This window comes from Eretmochelys imbricata, chromosome 25, assembly GCF_965152235.1.
Source record: "Eretmochelys imbricata isolate rEreImb1 chromosome 25, rEreImb1.hap1, whole genome shotgun sequence".
Taxonomy (NCBI): domain Eukaryota; kingdom Metazoa; phylum Chordata; order Testudines; family Cheloniidae; genus Eretmochelys; species Eretmochelys imbricata.
In genome coordinates, this window is record NC_135596.1 from 17,336,817 (window position 1) to 17,357,298 (window position 20,482).

General features: G+C 41.9%; 1 protein-coding gene across 1 annotated transcript; it reads left to right on the forward strand.

The window, feature by feature from the left end:
- Positions 1-171: 171 nt before the first annotated feature.
- CALR3 (calreticulin 3) lies at positions 172-19,676 on the forward strand. The gene is made up of 9 exons (XM_077805507.1): positions 172-262; positions 2,427-2,528; positions 8,269-8,472; positions 9,962-10,056; positions 13,180-13,389; positions 14,382-14,495; positions 14,580-14,723; positions 18,216-18,308; positions 19,381-19,676. Exons 1-9 carry the CDS (start codon positions 172-174, stop codon positions 19,546-19,548), a joined length of 1,221 nt encoding a protein of 406 aa, XP_077661633.1. The 3' UTR covers positions 19,549-19,676.
- Positions 19,677-20,482: the final 806 nt, after the last annotated feature.

Here is a 20,482-nt window from a genome sequence, read left to right on the forward strand (position 1 = left end):
CGCGAGGGCAAGGACTAATCAACTGTGACTTCGGCCTGAGGCGCGAGGGAGGTCGGGCGGACGGGCACCGGCAGATTAGCTGGCGACGGCGTTCGGTTCGGTTACCGTGGTTCCCGGGCTGCTCGGGCGAAGACGGCTTCCCTGCGGGGGGAAAGCGGGATCGGCCGAGAAATGGGGCCCTTGGGCCTCGCCCTGCTCTTCTGGGCAGCGCTCAGCGCTGCCCACGCCGTCGTGTATTTCCGGGAGCAGTTTATGGATGGAGGTGACCCAGGAGGGAGTCCGGTGGAGATCGGCGAGAGGATGGGGCGAGCCTGGGGGAGTCCTCTGAGGAAAGGGGAGTGTGTCCAAGAGGTTGGGTTGATAGGTGGAGATGAACCTGGGTGGGGTAGGGGCAGTGGGAAAGTGCCCATTGACGCCCCCCAGCTCACTGTGGTATGCGAGTCCTGAGGGGAAAGGGAATTTCCGAGAGCGATTAAGGGTAGGGTTGCCAACTTTCTAATCACACAAAACTGAACACCTTTGCCCTGCCTCACCCCTGAGGCCCCACCCTCCACCTCACTGCATTCCCCCTGTCCATCACCCACTCTCCCCTATCCTCACTCACTTTCACTGGGCTGGGGCTGGTGTGGGAGGGAGTGAGGGCTCCGGTGTGGGGCTAGAAATGAGGGGTTAGGTGTGCGTGAGGGGGCTTCAGACTGGGGCAGGGGGTTGGGGTGCAGGAGAGGATGAGGGCTCTGGCTGGGGGTGTAGACTCTGGTGTGGAGCCAGGGATTAGGGGGGCAGAAGGGGTCTCTGGGCTGGGGCCAAGGGGTTTGGTGTGTGGGAGTGGGCTCAGGGCTGGGCTTGGGGACGGGGTTCCAATCTGGGCCAGGGGTGGGGTGGGGTGGGGGTTTGGGCTCCAGCCACGCAGTGCTTACCTCAGGTGCCTCCCAGTCGGCGGAGTAGCGGGGCTAAGGCAGGCTCCCTGCCTGCCCTGGCTCTGCGCTGCCCCCGGAAGCGGATGGCATGTCTGATTCCTAGGCATGGGGCAAGTGGGAGGCTCTGCACGGTGTGTGCTGCCCGTGCCTGTAGGTGCCACCCCTGCAGCTCCCATTGGCCGGGATTCCCAGCCAATGGGAGGTGCGGAGCCAGTACGCAGGGTGGGGGCAGTGCACGGAGCTTCCCTGATCGCCCCCATAAGTGCTGACTTCTATTCCATCTCTGCCCCGGCCCAACCTCTTCCCCGCCTCCTCTCCTGAGCGTGCCATGTTTGCGCTCCTCCCCCTCCCTCCCAGAGCTTGCTACAGCTGTTTGGCCGCAGTAAGCGTTGGGATGTAGGTGGAGGAGCAGGGATGCAGCACGCTCAGGGGAGGATGCAGAGCACCCACTAATTTTTCCCTGTGGGTGCTCCAGCCCCAGAGCACCCACAGAGTCAGCGCCTATGATCGCCCCTTCACCTAGGGGCTGCAGGGACATGCCGGCCACTTCCGGGAACTCTGTGGAGCCAGGGCAGGCAGGGAGCCTGCCTTAGCCCCGCTGCACTGCTGACTGGACTTTTAGCGGCCTGGTCAGCGGTACTGACCAGAGCTGCCAGGGTCCCTTTTTGACCAGGCGTTCCGCTCAAAAACTGGACACCTGCCAACCCTAATTAAAGGGTTGAGGAATTTCTAAGGCCATGAGAGTTGGGGGTGCAATTCCTGCTGGGTGAGCGGAGAACCCCAGGTTGGGGAGAAGTTTTTAGAAAGGAGTGATCCCTAGGGAATATGGGAAGAGTCTGGGACTCAGAGAGGTCCTGGATAAATAGGTAACTTAGTTCAGCCCTTCTCAGCACACTGAGTCTGAAGCAGTTATTGTACAGGATGTACTGGCTGCAGATTAGAGGCAGCAAACTTGTGTTCCACACCACCCTATTAAGCAGCCTCCTGTCTTGAATACACCTCATCGTGTTCTGCTTTGTTCAGTTCAGATCCACTTCACTGGAAGACCAGATCTGTCACTTCTGGCCCTTTGAGAAGTTGCTGAAGACACTTTTATGCCTTGATAGTTGGGGCCTATCAAGATTTGCCCCCACTTTTTTTGCTTTAGAAATTTCACTCAATTCTTTATAAGTAGTTTCACCTTTCTTCCCCTGAAATAAATGCTTTAAAAAAAAGTTAGTGTGAACAGTCCATTACTCTTCTGCCACGAGTGCAGGGGACTGGATTAGATGACCACCTGAGGTCCCTTCCAGGCCTATAATTCTATGATTCATTTACTCTATAACAAAAGGTAATAATGAGTAACGGAACAGATTTCATTTTCAAACTTCTGAGGAGTTTTTGTATATAAAAGTATGTTTCAAAAAGTTTTAAAATTTGAGAGACCTTGTCTGTGTCGTTTTAATTTATTTAGTGGCCTAAATGTTTCTATTGGTATCAGATTACTAATATTTAATTATCATTTAACAGTTAAATGGCAAGACAGATGGATAAATTCTCAATATAAATCCAATTATGGGAAATTTAGACTAACAGCTGGAAAGTTTTATGGAGATGCAGTCAGAGATAAAGGTTTGTGCATTTCATTTAAAATGTGTTATTAGGACTGCATACATTGTTAATAATTGACATGTTGTTCTTGAAATCTTGTCCTCCCTTGGCTTCCATGACTGTCTTCTCCTGGTTCTCTTCCTACCTCTCTAATCTCTATTCATTGTGTCCTTCAGATGATTCTCCTCATTCACCTTCCAACTTTATGCGGGGTTTCCAGAGGGCTCTGCCCTTGGTCTCCTTCACTTCTCCCTCTACACCTGATCTTTGAGTAATCTTATCTGCAAACATAAATTCAACTCCATCTGGTGACTCTCAGATCTACTTCTCTACTCCATCTTTATCTCCTGTACAAACTAAAATCTCAATCTGTTTCTCTGACATTTCCTTGTTGATGTCTAGATATCAGATCAAGCTCAACATGGCTAAAGCAAAGCTCCTAATCTTTCATCCATGCCATTCCTTCTATCTCCTTTCTTGATCACTGTGGATGGTGACAATATCCTGTCTGTCACTCACTCAGGCCCTTAGCCTGGAGATCATCTTCTGTATGGATCTCTCTGTAGGTCTTCACATCCAAGCTAAATCTTACTGATTTTTTTCTGCATAATATAGCTAAGATACATCCACACAGCTAAAACTCTTGTCTAAGCTCTCATCTTGCGTCTTGTTTACTGCAATTTCCTTAACAAATGCAGTGTTGCCCTGCTCATCTCCATTCAGAAAGCTGCAATAAAGATAATGTTATTTACCCCATTGTTTTGATCATGTCAACCCTCCACTGGCTCCCCATCTCAGTCACATCAAATATAAGTTGCTTATTTTCACTTTTCAGGCCCTGTATATTCTGTATCAGCTCTACCTATCATCTCATTCACTATCAAGCTGTTGACTCTCACTTCTGATTGGCCCATGATGCCAGCCTTCATCACCCACTTGTTAAATTTTTAAATAAGCACATTGGGGTTTTATCCCATGCTCCCCCTCACGCTTGGGAAGTACTTGTATAAACATCTGCAAAGCCACCTCATTATCCACTTTAAAAACCCTCCTCAAAACTCTCCTTTGCTGTGATCAAATCATAGAATATCAGGGTTGGAAGGGACCCCTGAAGGTCATCTAGTCCAACCCCCTGCTCGAAGCAGGACCAATTCCCAGTTAAATCATCCCAGCCAGGGCTTTGTCAAGCCTGACCTTAAAAACCTCTAAGGAAGGAGATTCTACCACCTCCCTAGGTAACGCATTCCAGTGTTTCACCACCCTCATAGTGAAAAAGTTTTTCCTAATATCCAATCTAAACCTCCCCCACTGCAACTTGAGACCATTACTCCTCGTTCTGTCATCTGCTACCATTGAGAACAGTCTAGAGCCATCCTCTTTGGAACCCCCTTTCAGGTAGTTGAAAGCAGCTATCAAATCCCCCCTCATTCTTCTCTTCTGCAGACTAAACAATCCCAGCTCCCTCAGCCTCTCCTCATAAGTCATGTGTTCTAGACCCCTAATCATTTTTGTTGCCCTTCGCTGGACTCTCTCCAATTTATCCACATCCTTCTTGTAGTGTGGGGCCCAAAACTGGACACAGTACTCCAGATGAGGCCTCACCAATGTCGAATAGAGGGGAACGATCACGTCCCTCGATCTGCTCGCTATGCCCCTACTTATACATCCGAAAATGCCATTGGCCTTCTTGGCAACAAGGGCACACTGCTGACTCATATCCAGCTTCTCATCCACTGTCACCCCTAGGTCCTTTTCCGCAGAACTGCTGCCTAGCCATTCGGCCCCTAATCTGTAGCGGTGCATTGGATTCTTCCGTCCTAAGTGCAGGACCCTGCACTTATCCTTATTGAACCTCATCAGATTTCTTTTGGCCCAATCCTCCAATTTGTCTAGGTCCTTCTGTATCCTATCCCTGCCCTCCAGCGTATCTACCACTCCTCCCAGTTTAGTATCATCTGCAAATTTGCTGAGAGTGCAATCTACACCATCCTCCAGATCATTTATGAAGATATTGAACAAAACCGGCCCCAGGACCGACCCCTGGGGCACTCCACTTGACACCGGCTGCCAACTAGACATGGAGCCATTGATCACTACCCGTTGAGCCCGACAATCTAGCCAGCTTTCTACCCACCTTATAGTGCATTCATCCAGCCCATACTTCCTTAACTTGCTGACAAGAATACTGTGGGAGACCGTGTCAAAAGCTTTGCTAAAGTCAAGAAACAATACATCCACTGCTTTCCCTTCATCCACAGAACCAGTAATCTCATCATAAAAGGCGATTAGATTAGTCAGGCATGACCTTCCCTTGGTGAATCCATGCTGGCTGTTCCTGATCACTTTCCTCTCATGCAAGTGCTTCAGGATTGATTCTTTGAGGACCTGCTCCATGATTTTTCCAGGGACTGAGGTGAGGCTGACTGGCCTGTAGTTCCCAGGATCCTCCTTCTTCCCTTTTTTAAAGATTGGCACTACATTAGCCTTTTCCAGTCATCCGGGACTTCCCCCGTTCGCCACGAGTTTTCAAAGATAATGGCTAATGGCTCTGCAATCATAGCCGCCAATTCCTTCAGCACTCTCGGATGCAACTCGTCCAGCCCCATGGACTTGTGCACGTCCAGCTTTTCTAAATAGTCCCTAACCACCTCTATCTCCACAGAGGGCTGGCCATCTCTTCCCCATTTTGTGATGCCCAGCGCAGCAGTCTGGGAGCTGACCTTGTTAGTGAAGACAGAGGCAAAAAAAGCATTGAGTACATTAGCTTTTTCCACATCCTCTGTCACTAGGTTGCCTCCCTCATTCAGTAAGGGGCCCACACTTTCCTTGGCTTTCTTCTTGTTGCCAGCATACCTGAAGAAACCCTTCTTGTTACTCTTGACATCTCTTGCTAGCTGCAGCTCCAGGTGCGATTTGGCCCTCCTGATATCATTCCTACATGCCCGAGCAATATTTTTGTACTCTTCCCTGGTCATATGTCCAACCTTCCACTTCTTGTAAGCTTCTTTTTTATGTTTAAGATCTGCTAGGATTTCACCATTAAGCCAAGCTGGTCGCCTGCCATATTTACTATTCTTTCGACTCATCGGGATGGTTTGTCCCTGTAACCTCAACAGGGATTCCTTGAAATACAGCCAGCTCTCCTGGACTCCTTTCCCCTTCGTATTAGTCCCCCAGGGGATCCTGGCCATCCGTTCCCTGAGGGAGTCGAAGTCTGCTTTCCTGAAGTCCAGGGTCCGTATCCTGCTGCTTATCTTTCTTCCCTGCGTCAGGATCCTGAACTCAACCCAGTGATGCCTACAAAAAACTTGACAATGGTTAGGCTGCTGGTGTGCCGATACCACTGCCTATCATGCTGACCAATATTGTCTCCTTGTATTCCTCTGTTTGTGGCCATCTGTTGTCTCTCCTCTTAGATTTAGATTGTAAGCTTTTTGGGGCATGGACCATCTTTTTTGCTCTGTGTTTATATAGCACCTAGCACAATGGGGTCCTGGTCCATGACTAGGGTATGTAGGTCTTCTGGTAATATAAATATATAAAAATAAGTAATATAAACCCACGTGCATTCTCAGCACATTTAGAGAGCTCATAAATAAAACTGAGGAGTTGCATATAAGCCATTATAAGGCTTACGTGAAATCCATAAAGTGCTTACATACTAGAATGACAGAAACATCTAAGATAGGTACCATAGAAGGAAAACATAAGAATGGCCATACTGGGTCAGAACAAGGGTCCACCTAGCCCAGTATCATGTTTTCTGACAGTGGACGGTGCCAGATGCTTCAGAGGGAATGAACAGGACAATTTATTGAATGATCCATCCTCTGTCTGGCAGTCACAGGTTTAGGAACACCTAGGGTGACCAGATAGCCAGTGTAAAAAAAAAAATCAGGATAGGAGGTGGGGCGGGTAATAAGCGCCTATATTTAAAAAAAAAAAAAGCAACCCCCCAAAATTGGGACATCTGGTCACCCTAGGAACACCAAAATATGGTGTTGTATCCCTGATCATCTTGGCTAATTGCCATTAATGTACCTATCCTCCATGAATTTACCTAATTCTTTTTTGAACCCAGTTATAGTTTTGGCCTTCACAACATCCACGGACATTGAGTTCCACAGGTTGACTCTGCATTGTGTGAAGCAGTACTTCCTCGTTTGTTTTAAACCTGTTGCCTATTAATTTAATAGGGTGACCCCTGGTTCTTGTGTTATGGGAAGGGGTAAACACTTCCTTATTCACTTTTTCCATACCATTTGTGACTTTATAGACCTCTATCACATCCCTCCTTTGTCATCTCTTTTCTAAGATAAACAGTCCCAGTCTTTTTTAATCTCTCCTCATATGGAAGCTGTTCCATACCCCTAAGCATTTTTGTTGCTATTCTTTTACTTTTTCCAATTCAAATATCTTTTTTGAGATTGGGTGACCAAAACTGCACATACAGTATTCAAGGTGTAAGCATACCATGAATTTTTTTTAATATCTATATTAGTGGTGTTAAGATTGATATTTTCTCTCTCTTTTCTAATGGTTCCTAATAGTCAGTTAGCTTTTTCAACGGCCGCTGCATGTTGAGCCATTGTCAGCAAACAATCCACAATGATTCCATGATCTCTCTTTCTTCAGTGGTAACAGCTAATTTAGACCCCATCATTTTGTATGTACTGTACAGTTAGGATTATTTTTTTCTCCATGTGCATTACTTTCCATTTATCAACATTGAATTTCATCTGCCATTTTGTGGCCTAGTCAACCAGTTTTGTGAGATTCCTCTCTAATTCTTCACAGTCAGCTTTGGACCTAACTCTTGAGTCATTTTGTATCGTCTGCAAATTTTGCCACCTCACTGTTTGCCCCTTTCTCCAGATCACTTACGAATACATTGAACAGCAGTGGTCCCAGTTCAGATCCCTGGGGGGGACCCTGCTATTTACCACTTTTCAATGAGAGAACCTTCCCTCTTATCTCATGACTACTTAGTTTGCTTTTTCCACTGAATGCATCTGATGAAGTGAGCTGTAGCTCACGAAAGCTTATGCTCAAATAAATTTGTTAGTCTCTAAGGTGCCACAAGTCCTCCTTTTCTTTTTTTAGTTTGCTTAAGAGCCTTTGGTGAGGGAGGGACCTTGTCAATGGCTTTCTGAAAGTCCAAGTACACTATGTCCACTGGATCACCCTTCTCCCCCCATTTGTTTACCCCCCTCACAGATTTCCTCATGTTTATGGATCACTTATGATACAAATTAAAAACATGTTTTGCTGTTTGTTTTTTTACACAAATTATTAATTCACATATATTAAGTGCTAACTGTTTTTTGTGATTTCATTTAAAACTGTCTGGTTAAGTCATTTTTTTGCATGTGATGTTTTGTCAATGTTTAAAATTGGCTGATTTTAGTACGTCTAGCATTAGTTTGGTGAGGAATATGATAAGGCTAAATTCTACTGTTGATTACACTGTTGTAAAGCCAAAGTAAGTTTAGTGCCACAGAATTACTCTAAATGTATAACAGTGTAAATGACAGGAGGACTTGTCCCCTACATTCAATTTAAATGAAGAAAGCTGAATCCATGAGTTTTTTGCAAACATCCAGTTGATAGATTTTTTTTTAAATCAATGTTAATTTATTTGCCTTAAGAGAGGTCCTGTATTCTTATTCTAATGTAATTAAAACTTATGATTTTATTAATAGCAGATGAAAACAAAACATAAGTATTGTGTTACCATATGCAAATATTAATGTCTTTATAGGTCTGCAAACTAGTGAAAATTCTAAATTTTATGCCATTTCATCACGATTTAAACCGTTTAGCAATAAAGGAAGATCTCTGGTCATTCAGTACACAGTAAAACATGAGCAGAAGATAGATTGTGGTGGTGGATATGTTAAGATCTTTTCTTCAAACTTGGATCAGAAAAATATGAGTGGAGATTCACAGTATTACATTATGTTTGGTGAGTTTAGTTACATGTGCATTGCTAAAATATTGTCACAATAGCTGCACAGTTCTTCAAAGACAGATCTAGAACTGGTACAGCAAAAGATTTAATACAAGACTTCCCTAATAAGATTAAAATCCTGTGACTGGTCAGCAATTCAGCACCTCTGTGGTTCAGATATTTTTAAGCATAAATTGTCAAAATACAAATTGAAATTAGAAATGATTTAACATTCTTAACTGATTAAGGGACACAAATGAGTGTTTTTAGAATTAAACCAAATGTCCAGTAAGATTATTTCAGTCATAGGGCTTTTGGTAATCCCAATGATGGTCCAAAATTTGCCCTCATGTGACAGGGCGGGATTCACCCCTGCGGCACCTCCTGCTGGTTGTCCAGGGAATTAGCGTTTCCAGCCTCCGGAGTGCCCTCTGCAGGTTGGTGTCCCACTTGCCACTAGGCCCCAAGTCCCTCCTGGACCCCGGTGCCCCTTCCACACCGGGATGCTGCCCCCTGGCAGTACCTCCACAGATCTGGGCCCCCCCCCCCCGGGGAATCCCCACTCTCTATCCCCACCTCACCTCAGTCTTTGCTACTGTCAGTCACCATCTAGCCCCTGCTCCCTGGGGCAGACTGCAGTATACTTGCCACTCATCATCGGCAAGGAGGGGCTAGAGCTGCTGCTTCGGCCTACCCTTGGGCTGCCCTCTGAAACCCCAGTACCCTTTTCCTAAGCCTTCATCAAGGCCTGCAGCCTGGGGGTTTCTCGGGCCAGAGCTCTCCAGTTCCTCTGGCATTTCCCTAGCCCTGCTCCACTTTAGGTACCCTGCTCAGCTCCCAGCAGTCAGGCCCTTCCCTCTCAACAGACAGACAGACTGTGGCCTCCTGGCCCACTGCCCTCTTATAAAGGCCGGCTGGTCCCTGATTGGGGCACGGCCATAGCTGTGGCTGTTTCCCCAATCAGCTGAGGCTTGCTGCTTTCCCTAGCAGCAGCCAGCTTACAGCCTAAGCCCTCTCCCAGGGCTGATTTCAAGCCCTTCAGGGCAGGAGCGGGTGACCATCCCGCTACACCTCATATATTCACATGTAACTCCCATTAATTGGGAATTGGACTTGTGTATCTCAGAGTAAGCTTTAGTCCAAAGACTTATCAGATGAATAGCCAGTCTGTCACACAGATAGTTCTATAAATATGTATTATGATATAGGCCATGGGTAACTGCAGTTGGTAGTGGATTTCTATATGATTTTTTGCCTGTATTAGGACTGCAGGAGAATCAAACCCTAAAACAGTGTTTGGTTAGTAAAATCAGAATATAATTTTGAGGCAGGTCTAGAGATTGGAAGAGAAGCAATACAAGCAAAAATGGGAATCCATCCAGCGGCATGTGGAATTGAGGGCTGTCTACTGGCATTAAAAAAAAAAAAAACAAAAAAACCATGAGATAAGCAAACTGTGTATGTATAAAGAAGTTAAGAATAGACAGTATGAAATTTTTTGTAGGACCAGATATTTGTGGATCTGAAACAAAGAAAGTCCATGTTATTTTAAATTATAAGAGTAAACCTTATCCAATGAAGAAACGAATCCGATGCAAGGTAAATGCTAGAATATAAAAGTTTTAAAGATTGTTGAAATTCCTGAAATTAGTTATGTTAAAATTCACCTAATAGCTGCATTTAGATAACTTTAAAGAGGCACTCTCACTAAATAATAATTTAAAGATCTGTCATATTAAACACATTATGGAGGCACTAGTTACAACTCAGTAGTTAAGTTTCAGAGTAACAGCCGTGTTAGTCTGTATTCGCAAAAAGAAAAGGAGTACTTGTGGCACCTTAGAGACTAACCAATTAATTTGAGCATAAGCTTTCGTGAGCTACAGCTGTAGCTCACGAAAGCTTATGCTCAAATTAATTGGTTAGTCTCTAAGGTGCCACAGGTACTCCTTTAGTTAAGTTTGAGTTCCATTTTGCATTTAAAGCAGGGCTTCAACCTCATTCTTGTGTTTGAAAAATACAGCATATGCTCCTCCAAGCTTACATCACTTATATCAGTGGGTCTCAACCAGGTGTGCTGTCATGAATATAAAGGGAAGGGTAAACACCTTTAAAATCCCTCCTGGCCAGAGGAAAAACCCTTTAGCCTGTAAAGGGTTAAGAAGCTAGGATAACCTCGCTGGCACCTGACCACAATGACCAATGAGGAGACAAGATCCTTTCAAAAGATATGCGTTAGATTCTGTTTTCTTTAAATGACTGAGAAAATAAGCTGTGCTGAATGGAATGTAGATTCCTGTTCTCTCTAACGCATATCTCGCTAGATTACTTACTAAGTTCTAAGACTCCATTCCTGTTCTGAACCCGCAAAAGCATCACACAGACAGAGAGAGCCTTTGTTTCTTCCCCCTTCCAGCTTTTGAAAGGATCTTGTCTCCTCATTGGTCATTTTGGTCAGGTGCCAGCGAGGTTACCCTAGCTTCTTAACCCTTTACAGGCGAAAGGATTTTTCCTCTGGCCAGGAGGGATTTTAAAGGTGTTTACCCTTCCCTTTATATTTATGACAGGTGAGCTTACCCCTGGGAGTACACAGAGGTCTTCCAAGGGGTACACCAACTCATCTAGATCAATGTTTCGCAACCTGGGGGATTGTGACCCCCCTCCCCAGCAGTGTCATAGGATGGGGCTTAGGGGGGTTGCAAGTGCAGGACAATGCCACAGGCAGCCCTGCAAAGCTAAATTATATTCTTCAACCCAAGCCCCAGCGGAGGCTGAAGCATGTATTTTAGCTTCGCATGGCCCCCTGTAGCTTTTAAGTGAGGTGAAACTTGGGGTATGCAGGACAAATCAGACTCCTGAAAGGGGTACAGTAGTCTGGAAAGATTGAGAACCACTGACTTTTATATTGGGGGGAAAAAAAATCTAAAGTCTTAAAAAAAATTAATTTAATCTAATTTTGGACTACAAACATTAAAATGATTTACTCTTGTTGTATGGTTATCACATGGCATCACTACAGGGCAGACTTCAGGTTGCTTTAGAACCTTATATTGTGCATTTCTTAGTTTAACGTTTGAATTTCTAAGTGTAACCTTAACTGAATTTCCTGGATTTGTAATGCTTTCTTTTGGTATAGTTACAACATCCCTGTAATGTTTTTCACCCTTAACTTACTGATAAGAGTTAAAGTTGAAAGTACATCTTTGTCTTTGTCTGGGATATAAATTAGTAAAAAGAAAAGGAGTACTTGTGGCACCTTAGAGACTAACCAATTTATTTGAGCATGAGCTTTCGTGAGCTACAGCTCACTTCATCGGATGCATACCGTGGAAATTGGAATTCATTTGCAAATTGGATACTCTTAATTTAGGCTTAAATAGAGACTGGGAGTGGCTAAGTCATTATGCAAGGTAGCCTATTTCCCCTTGTTTTTTCCTACCCCCTCCCCCCCAGACGTTCTGGTTATACTTGGATTTAAACTTGGAGAGTGGTCAGTTTGGATGAGCTATTGCCAGCAGGAGAGTGAGTTTGTGTGTGTGTGTGTGTGTGTGTCCCCCTGGGAAAGGGGGGGGGGGTGAGAGAGCCTGGATTTGTGCTGGAAATGGCCCACCTTGATTACCATGCACATTGTAGGGAGTTGTCACTTTGGATGGGCTATCACCAGCAGGAGAGTGAATTTGTGTGGGGGGGTGGAGGGTGAGAAAACCTGGATTTGTGCTGGAAATGGCCCAACTTGATGATCACTTTAGATAAGCTATTACCAGCAGGACAGTGGGGTGGGAGGAGGTTTTGTTTCATATTCTCTGTGTGTATATAAAGTCTGCTGCAGTTTCCACGGTATGCATCCGATGAAGTGAGCTGTAGCTCACGAAAGCTCATGCTCAAATAAATTGGTTAGTCTCTAAGGTGCCACAAGTACTCCTTTTCTTTTTGCGAATACAGACTAACACGGCTGTTACTCTGAAACCTGTCATAAATTAGTAAGGTATTTTTGGATTGTGGTTGTTTTATATACCCTTTCCATCACTATCCATCTTATGCTCTCTATATTATAACTCTTCCTATGGCCAAGCCGGGATAGACAGTGCTTACTTTGGACTCCATCAATGCTGCTCTGACTGCCACACAGAAGAGTAAGCCAGTAACAGTTCAAAGCTTTCCCTCCTGCCCCTTCATGCCATTTAGTTTAGAGTCAAGACAGAGACTTTCACAAAGGGGAAAAAGTTCAGATGTTTCACATTTAAAATGTAGACTCAGTTACCTTTTTTCTCTTGCTGCTTTTTCAAAATGATCAGACATATTTGACTTAAACTTTTTTATCTTGCATAATCCTGCAAACAACTCTTAATGCCAAATTTATGACAGGCATTTCAAAGGCAAGATTTAAGATGCCATTCACAAAGTGTTATGTCTTTACTGCAAGTCTAAGCATGAGAAAATGGCTAAAAAGGGAGAAAGCTGTTATTCAAACATATATATGTTCAAAAATAGCAGAGGAAACATACAAGATTGCTGGCAAAGTAGATTGCTTTTTGTATAAATAACTTTTCATGTTTAGCCAGTATAAAAGTCCTTGCGAGTTTTTTTTGTTTGAGCCTGTTTATAATGGATTTTCTGCAGTAGTGTGATTCTGATGCAAAACTGGTTCTAAAACCTACATGTTTTAGTGATACTTCTAAATGGCGCAGAAAACATTTAACTTCCTTTCTTTAAAATTTATAGGTTGATGGATTCACTCATTTGTATACACTGATTTTAAGACCAGATCAGACTTATGAAGTAAAAATTGATAATGAAATAATTGAATCAGGCACCTTAGAAGATGATTGGGATTTCTTGCCACCAAGGAAAATAAATGATCCTACAGCAAAGAAACCCAAGGATTGGGATGATGTACCCCAAATTGCTGATCCCAATGATGTCAAGCCTGAGGTGGTTTCTTTTTCCTGAATATTCCTCTGTCCTGCATTTTTGAGGAAGCACATAAATGTCAGAAATATCTAATTATTTCATTATAATTGAACACAGATTTGTTACTACTGTTCATATCATCAGGTAGAGCTACTTCCAGTACACAGTGAAATTGAACCTGGAGAAACTTCTCTGGGCCAAGGTGTTCTCTGTGCATAGCAGCTGCATGTCATGAAAATACGATTATTTAACTCAGAAGTGCTTTGCAAGGACCCTAAATTTGGAGATACCCAGCTCCACTGCTGCACATCTCTGTACCAAAGTTGGCCTGTTATCAAGGCTAACAGAAAGTGCCCCATCCATTCCTTAGATATATACACTATGTTAGTAACTGAAATTTTCTTGTCATTTGAAAAATTACATGACAAGATGATGAGGGTTGCTTATATGAGGAGAGGATCAGATTGCCTTTAATGTGTTTTGGATTAGACCTACAGTGAGTTGCCTTATCATGTTAATTACAGCCCCAAACAATTAACCCTCTGTTAGCCTGCTTATATGAGCAATCTTCATAGGTTCTGATTGGGTAAACATGCATAATGAGGTTAGGATTTAATCAAAAGCCCCTTCCAGCAAGCCCAACTTCTGACAATTCAGGACACAAATGACCAGGACAAGAGATTGAAGCCAAATCTCTGATTTGGCATTGCCTAACACTACACTAGGCCACCCCAAGCTTTAACAATAAATCAAGGTTCTAAATATAAATTTTAATATTCATTTTCTAGTTTTCCCTTTCTGTCCAGATTATGCAAAGAGCACCTCGATATTTACTGAATTGGTCAGTATGTGAGGGTTTCCTTTTCCTGAAAAGATCTGTTTATTAAAATTATATGATAAAAAAAATCTTTCACAGCTGAATTGGTTGGGGAACCAATATGGCATCTTGCCTCATGGTACGAATATAAAGCCCAGATAATTTTACTTCCTTTATCTTCTGGATATTTTTAAAGGATTGGGATGAACCTGAATACATTCTGGATACTACTGCTGAGAAACCTGAAGATTGGGATAATGCAACAAATGGAGAATGGCAACCTCCTCTGATCAAGAATCCATTATACAGAGTATAAATCATTCTATTTATGCATAACATGTTCCAGTTGACTATTCTTTTGGTGATAGTATTCAGAACATGTGGTTTGTTACAGGGTGAATGGAAACCAAGGAAGATTGATAACCCAAATTATAAAGGAGTTTGGCCCTGTCCACAGATTGAAAACCCAAACTACTCACCAGACTTCAATATCTATAGCTATGAAAACATTAGCATCATTGGACTAGACCTTTGGCAGGTGAGTTGTTTTTAATTATTACAGAAACTGGAAATGAAAGAGCTTCCTATCCTTAACTATGCAACAGTATGTTCTGCCCTTGCATATACACATCATCTAGTGAGTTGGGAGTTAGATCATGCCTATATTTTCAACATGCCCTCATTTCAATAGGTATTTTTAGCCATTTGTTTGAATCATAATTATCTCCAGATGTACTAACAAATGAGGGACATAAACTGTTCTTCTCAATTTATAATTTTATAAACACTTATGAAGTATGTGTTTACACATTCACAAAGCAAAAGTTTTATTAAGTTTTTTGTATTAAAACTAATTTTGAGGATTTATAACTTGGTTTTAGCCTGGGAGCATAGTTGGTCACAAATGTCTTTTAAACCTATAGATAGTGGTAAAAGAAATCAGAATATTTTTGTTAAAAACAGTTCAATATTTTATTCAAGAGCTCCATTCTTTTAAATACAACAGGGGTGGCCAAACTTACTGACCCTCTGAGCTGCATACGATAATCTTCAGAAGTTCGAGAATCGGATGTGTTTACCAGGACTCGGGGCTTCTGCCCTGCAGTGGGGTGGTGGGCCTAAGGGCTTTAGCCCTTTGGGGAGTGGGGTCTTAAGCCCTGGCAGGCATCTCCCACAGGGCTGAAGCCCTGAGACGCCCCTCCCCATTGGGAAGAAGCTCCTAGCCCCACCACCCCACAGCAAGACAGAAGCCCTGAGGGCCCTTCTGCCCCACCCTGTCTGGTAGGGGGAGAGGAAGGGGTGGATCTCCGCAAGCTGCACTCTAACTGTAAAAGAGCCACATAGGTCTCGCAAACTGCAGTTCAGCCACCCCTGAAATAAAATTTCCATTGGAATTCCTACTGATCACTGAGCCTCTTGCCTTACACAATCCAAAGTACTTGTTCTGATTTTCTGGGTGTTTTTTTTCACCTCTATCAAAGTGATAGTTTGCTATCAGTTCATGACATTGCTTAAAAACATTTTTGTCTGAGTTAACTTTAAGCATTCTGTTTCTCAGCTGTTTATTCACTTCATTTAATTTTTATATAAGTAAAATAACTTGTAGATCTGGTATTATAAACTGATTAAGAGAAAGACAAAGTGGAAGCATTTTAACATAATTGAGTTTATTTATATAGCTATACTATGTATTTCAGTGACTGCACCGTCTCAGCCAAGTCATTTTTGTATATGAGAACTTTTTCTAAGTAGATTGTCTGATTTTAAAAAAAAATTGATTGAATATAGTACCTTTTTTATACAGATGTCAAGGCAGAAACAATATATAGGCTTTTTTTGATTACTATATTCATTTAAAAAAAGTTAATGTAAACAGTGCAGGGAGAAGAGAAGGATAAACAACAAAGATAGGTGAGGTGTATAAATTATTGCCCTGATTTTCAGAGGTATTAAGCAACCTCAATTCCCGCTGAACACAGTAGAAGCTGCAGGTGCTCTATTTGCAATGTACATTTGAAAATTAGGATATTCATATACAAAAGATTTGAGAAGCAAAGTCTAGAGGGGGAGGGCAGGAGCAAGGAGGACCTCTTCTACATAGACGGTATAATTAATCCACTTTAACAACTATGCTTGAACATGGCTTAAGCTATTGTGGACAAGTCAAGTAATAGAATTAGGGCTGTCAATCACAGTTAACTCATGCAATTAACTCAAATTAATCACAATTAATCACACTTATAACCTTAGAATACCAATTGAAATGTATTAAATATTTTTGAATGTTTTTCTACATTTTCAATATTATTTTCAATTACAACACAGAATACAAAGTGCACAGTGCTCACTTTATATTTTTCATTACAAATATATGCACTGTAAAAATGATAATCAAAATGAACTATTTTGCAATTCACCTCATACAAGTACTGAAGTGCAATCTCTTTATCATGAAAGTGTAACTTACAAATGCAGATTTTTTTGGTTACATAACTGCACTCAAAAACAAAACAGTGTAAAACTTTAGATCCTACAAGTCCACTCAGTTCTACTTCTTATTCTGTCAATCACTAAGACAGACAAGTTTGTTTACATTGACGTGAGATACTGCTGCCAGCTTCTTATTTACCATGTCACCTGAAAGTGAGAGCAGGCATTCGCATGGCACTTTTGTAGCTGGCATTGCAAGGTATTTACATGCCAGATATGCTAAACATTCGTATGCCCCTTCATGCTTCAGCCACCATTCCAGAGGACGTGCTGATGATCCTTGTTTTAAAAAAAATGGATAAATTAAATTTGTGACTGTACTCCTTGGGGGAGGAATTGTATGTCTCCTGCTCTGTTTTACCCACATCCTGGATATATTTCATGTTATAGCAGCCTTGGATGATGACGCAGCACATGATCGCTTTAAAAACACTTTCACAGCAGATTTGACAAAATGCAATGAAGGTATCAATGTGAGATTTCTAAAAATAGCTACAGTACTTGACCCAAGGTTTAAGAATCTGAAGTGCAGTCCAAAATCTGAGAGGGACGAGGTGTGGCATATGCTTTTAGAAGTCTTAAAAGAGAACACTTTGATGGGGAAACTACAGAACCCAAACCACCAAAAAAGAAAATGAACCTTCTGCTGGTGGTATCTGACTTGATGAAAATGAACATGCGTCAGTCTGCACTGCTTTGGATCATTATCAAGCAGAACCCATCATCAGCATGGAAGCATGTCCTCTGGAAAGGTGGTTGAAGCATGAAAGGACATATGAATCTTTAGCAGATCTGGCACGTAAATATCTTGCAACGCCAGCTACAACAGTGCCTTGTGAACGCCTGTTCTCACTTTCAGGTGACATAAACAAGCAAGCAAGCAGTATTATGTCCTGCAAATTGTAACCAACCTTGTTTGTCTGAATGATTGGCTGATCAAGAAGTAGGACTGAATGGACTTGTAGGCTCTAAAGTTTTACATTGTGTTACTTTTTAATGCAGTTTTTTTGTACATAATTCTACATTTGTAAGTTCAACTTTCATGATAAAGAGATTGCACTACAGTACTTGTATGAGGTAAATTAATTTTGTTTTTTTACAGTACAAATATTTGTAATAAAAAAGTATAAAGTGAGCACTATACACTTTGTATTCTGTGTTGTAATTGAAATTAATATATTTGAAAATGTAAACATCCAAAAATATTTAAAATAAATGGTATTCTATTGTTGTTTAACAGCGTGATTAGTCGCGATTAATCTTGATTGATTTTTTTTAATCGCTTGCCAGCTCTAAATAGAATTGCTGTCTAAACCAACAAATTTTGTTTAAACAAGTGAAGACAAGGTTTTGGATTCTGTAACAAGGGTGAATTCCTTAGCAAATTCTGCAGCGACTTTGAGGAATACATGGGGGGCCCTGAGTACAGGAAAATATTCAGTAATATCATCCTGATTAAGTAACAACCAATAAAAAGGAATGAAATTAAAATTATGAATAGGGAACATAAATAAAAATGTGATTTTGTTTTCCATTGCAGGTGAGAGCTGGAACAATTTTTGATAACTTCTTGATCACAGATGATGAACAATATGCAGAAGACTTTGGAGACGACACCTGGGGTGAAACAAAGGTAATGAATGAGCTCTTCCTCCCACCCAGGCCCCTTTTTGCAGGTAAAAAGGCTGGAATAGTACAAAGGGGTCCTAAAAATCTCTGTATCTAGTCAAGGCAAGGATTCCCCTGCTGCAGACACTGTGGAAGACAGCCATAAGGGTGCCTCCTGTGGACCCCCTCAAAAGCCCTGGTGAAGTGAATATGCTGGGGAAAGGGTCACAGAGCACATAGTGCTGCAGATAATCAAGACAGCATTGCTGCAATAAAGTAACACCAATAGTTTGTTGCTAGGAGCCTCTCTGGCCCTTGGAGCAGCCTAGGGTCAAGAGACCACAAAGGTTGCTTAAAGCCCCAAGGAACTTACTTGGATATTTTTTTTTAGAATAGTGCCAGGCATGTAATCTATGATTCAATAATTACAAAATAATAATTAGATTATTCATGTAAACTCCTGCAATCCCATTGACTTTTATAGGGTTGTACTGAGGTCAGATTTTATCCCTAAGTTATTAATAATTTAAGGTTTGTTATTTCTGGAATAAATGTCCTGATTCTGCCACCTCCCGTGGCCAGCGCATCCTTACATCAGCCTCCCTATGGCTGCAAATGGATTGCTCTGCAGCCTAGAAAAGCCATAATGCTGAACACTACAGTCACTCCTCCACACATTTATTCCTGCTTCCAGCATGCCCGCTATGGTGGCAGCATAGAGCATGTCAGCCCTATGCAACTTCTGCCCTGGGGACAGTTTTCCCTCTGGCTGTTGAAGCCCCTGTTGCTGCTGGAGGGCTGTATAGGGGCCAGGGACAGAATCTGACCCCCTGTATTCTTGTAGCAGATCTTCCATTTTAAGACGACAACCAATAGTTCAACAACCATTTGCTGCTAAAGTATAATCTATGTGCGTAGTTTGGAAAGATGATTCTGTAAGTAAGTTTAGATGCCAATTCTAAATAAAGGCCCTTGCAATTCCTCTATTGGCAAACTCCCTCCTATTGACTTCAGTGTAAATTCAGTACACAGAGAGCTGGCAGAACTGGACCCAAAATGATATTTACTGTGAACTGACCTTTTCATTATTTCTTCAGGACCCTGAAAAGAAAATGAACATAAAACAGACTGAAGAAGAAAAGAAAAGGGAAAGGGCAAAAGAAGAAAAGCGTTTTAAGGAAAGGTTTAACAAGAAGGTAGAAAAGCCAAAAGAATCTGGAAAGGATAAATCAAACAGGATAACTCTGAAGAAGGAGGAGCTTTAATTCTTATTTTAAAAGACTTCAAAGAAATATTTAAAGTTTGGCTTTTCTCTAATTTGTTGTATAGAGATTCAGATGTTTTCTTAATAACTAACTGAAAATATTTAAAACTTCCTCTAATAAAACTTTGCTAGAACTATTCATTTTTATGAGATTTAAATATATATATTTTAGCACAGGAAGACATTAAGAAAACATGTTTCCTGTAAATAGAACATGGAATTGAAATAATTCAATAAAAAAACCTTACTAAAATATATTAAATTACATATTTTGTATTTGAGTTAGGATTTGGTAAATTACCTCTAAAAGAAGGGCCATTATATTTCTCTTGATGCTGTTGGCATACAGTATGTTCCTCTGCAGTGAAAAGTCTTGTAACGAACCTCTTTGGAGCTAAACTGTTTTGATACTTTCATTAATATTAATGTAAAATACTTGCAAATTGTGTTTGTTAAATTCTCCCTTCATCACAAAATTTGTATCCAGGGTTGTAGCCATGTCGGTCCCAGGATATTAGAGAGTCAAGGGGGGTGAGGCAATATTTTTAATTGGACCAACTTCTGTTGGTGAGAGAGACAAGCTTTCAAGCTTACACAGAGCTTGAAAGCTTGTCTCTCTCACCAACAGAAGTTGGTCCAATTAAAAATATTACCTCACCCACCTTGTCTCCATCACAAAAGATTTTTCAGAAATTACTTTTTTCAAAGATATTTCACAGATCAGGAATGCTGTATGTTTCTACATAACATTTTACAAAGGCTTAAAGAAGACTTGAAGTACTTCCGTAGTAATTATGCTTGTCATAGTTATAGGGCTAGCTGCTTCCCTGGCCCCTTTGTAGTATCTCTATGTGCACCTTTGGACATGCCAGGCCTCATGTCTTCTGGGTGTGGAATTTCACAATTCTTCTACTCCTAGACCAGGCCTTGGGCTA

What these genes read in the sequence shown, in the direction of transcription:
- CALR3 (XM_077805507.1), top strand. Translation starts at nt 172, where the DNA reads ATGGGGCCCTTGGGCCTCGCCCTGCTCTTCTGGGCAGCGCTCAGCGCT. An exon ending in AGAAACGAATCCGATGCAAG is followed by an intron (nt 10,057 to 13,179) that starts GTAAATGCTAGA and finishes TAAAATTTATAG; the next exon opens with GTTGATGGATTCACTCATTT. An exon ending in CCAATGATGTCAAGCCTGAG is followed by an intron (nt 13,390 to 14,381) that starts GTGGTTTCTTTT and finishes ATATTTTTAAAG; the next exon opens with GATTGGGATGAACCTGAATA.